The sequence below is a fragment of the Schistosoma mansoni genome, chromosome 2 (genome assembly GCF_000237925.1).
Source record: "Schistosoma mansoni strain Puerto Rico chromosome 2, complete genome".
Taxonomy (NCBI): Eukaryota; Metazoa; Platyhelminthes; class Trematoda; order Strigeidida; family Schistosomatidae; genus Schistosoma; species Schistosoma mansoni.
Genome location: NC_031496.1, coordinates 17,801,539 through 17,804,218, shown reverse-complemented (window position 1 = coordinate 17,804,218; position 2,680 = coordinate 17,801,539). Strand labels below are relative to the sequence as shown.

At 31.9% G+C, this 2,680-nt stretch overlaps 1 protein-coding gene across 1 annotated transcript in view; it reads left to right on the top strand.

Moving 5' to 3' along the window:
- Nucleotides 1-2,085: 2,085 nt before the first annotated feature.
- The window catches only part of Smp_122870 (hypothetical protein), a gene marked incomplete at both ends in the record, with an annotated part of 22,796 nt that continues 22,201 nt past the window's right edge, over nt 2,086-2,680 (top strand). The window contains one exon of the mRNA XM_018795939.1: nt 2,086-2,159. Within this exon, the coding sequence (XP_018650201.1) occupies nt 2,086-2,159 (74 nt within the window). The remainder of the gene's footprint in view (nt 2,160-2,680) is intronic.

Here is a 2,680-nt window from a genome sequence, read left to right as displayed (position 1 = left end):
TCACATATCGAGACTCTGATCTAATATATGTTGCTTGAAATGCGAAGATATTTACAAATTATTACATTGTAAAAAGCGGCAAATTATTCAATTGACATGATATTTGTAGTGGTTAGTAGCCGGTCATGTTTTCTGTTGTCGATATGCACAAGTTAGGTCAATTGCAGTCCTAAAAATCAATGGGAACATTCAAACATACAACACTAAGTGAATTTAAACTTCACTCCATTTCACAAGCAAGTGGCTATCAGGACTCAGTAGTTGAGTGGATGACGTGATGACGTTTGAAGCGAACGGTACTGAGTTCGAGTCTCAGACTGAACATCGACTCTGAGATGCAGGTACATCCAGTTGACGAGTCTCAAATAGGACGAAACGCGCGTCCTGGATTTCTGCTGCTAGCCACTATCCATCTTTGCTTTCAATGCTTGTGAATTAAAGCTATATAGAGGCAATGTGTACAGTATGCACATATACCAATAAGCGACTGATCAACTGCAATCCTAAACATCAATGGGAAGATTCAAACAAACAACATCAAGTGAATACAAGTTTGGTTGGTTGAAAACTTGTTAATTATTTTGTTTACTGTTATATTGAGTAATATTATCACCTAATTCTTTTTGTTTGTATGTGTACTCAATAACAAGATCTGCTCAAGTGTATACCACTTAGTTTCAAAAATATAAATGGACGTCAGATTTATTCTACTCCAGTTAAATAAGGCATTATAGTCATTAATTATCATAAATTAATCTTAGTACTTTTGAATAATGCAAATAGTTCACAGTTTATGAATTGTCAATTAAGATAAATAAATTTTCATCTGTTTATATTTCAGTAGATATTTACTTTGCAACTAACGAGTTCTTTTGATTAATAAACATAATTCAGTTTTATGGAAAATTGGGATAAAATTATACATTTACATATAGTTGATCTTACAATTATTTTGTTGGCATAATAATGTAGCTTTAAACGTGATGATTTCACAACAAAATCCATTTATGGATGAAGGTAAAGTGTAGTAAGATCATTATAATTGGTCAAATAACCCATGAGCCTTTATTAACTATTGAATACAAGCAAATAGAAAATAACTTTTCTTCGTAATATTTATCTATGAACAGACTAGTGGGCAGATGTACTGATGTGCTACTTTTATCCTTGAGTTCAGTAATTATCATGTGCTTTTGTTAACATAGAAAAGGTTGTTAAGCGATTATTATATTTTTATTGATCAGTATTGGAGACGTTAGATCCCCAGAACTCACATGGAAAAGGTTCTAATTTTGTAATTTTATTCTGAAAATTTTAATTTTATGTTTATGAAATGCCTAGTTGACCTACAGCTTACATTTCCCACTCGGAATTCCTTGACTGCCATTGGTTAATCGGTTTTTTAGTATGTTATTTTGTGGATCTCCCAAGGGCCTTTCTATCATTGTATAAATAAGCTTGATTTATGTGCTTAGTGACCTCATATTTTCTGGGTGCTTGTAGAATACATTCTTTACTTTTCATCAAGACTCCATCATCTAGTTAGCAGTGCCGGGGACAACGGATTAGAATAGCCTATCGTGTCACTATGTCATTGACCTTCGTTCCGTTTACCGTGGAAAGTGAACTCGTAATATCATCAACCATATCAATCAGTATATTATTGTAAACGATATGAGAAATAAGTTAGATGGATAGATAGTAAATAGTGCATTAAAAGCCAAATGTAGAAATTTTTTCATATTAACCATAGTTGCATGTAGACCAATTTTACAGGATTTTATATTAATAGAAAACTAAATGTGAATATAGACTGCAGTTCTAATTTCCTATCAACTATTAAGAAACCAAATATATAACAAAAATTAATGAACGGATAAGATTAGCAATTGTCTATTTCCTCTGCCTTAATTACTTTGTATCATTCAAGGCACTACATTGTTTACCCTAATGGGTGTACATTTATGTTGAACTAAATAAATACTATTCATTTCGTACAAAAAATTAAACTCTTTAAATGAGCTCATTTTTAACCTACTAAGTACATCGATTTTAGAGATGAAATTTTTTAAGTTACTACAAGAAATGCATAAACATTGGGCAGCTATGTATATATTTGCGTATAGGCGTCGAACCATGGAAGTTTATTATATACAAAGGTACATACGATCATCAACATTTTCTTGTATCCTAGTTACCAAGATAGAAGTAAAACCCATAAACAAAAAATAATTTCAGATTTTCTTATTCATTTGTTAAGGATTTCATCAAGTTAAATTTCTTCTTTTTTGGTGTTTTGTTCTCTCACTGTCGACCTATTTTTTTTTAAATTATTTTTTTTATTTATTACACACAAATAAATTTTGTGTAATGATCATTTAGTAACGCCTAAAATGTCATTTATTCAATAAAAAAAGCGCAACAAAAAAATTTAATTTTTGACCGAACTAAGATATAGTAAGCAAAGATGGATAGTGGCTAGCAGTGGAATCCACGACGCGTGTTTCGTCCTATTTGGGACTCGTCAACTGGATGTGCCTGCATCTCAGAGTTGATGTTCACTCTAGGACTCGAATCCATTACCTTTCGCTTCAAACGCTATAGCGTTATCCACTGAACTACTGAGTTCTGATAGCCACTTGCTTGTGAAATGGGGTGAAGTTTAAATTCACTTAGTATT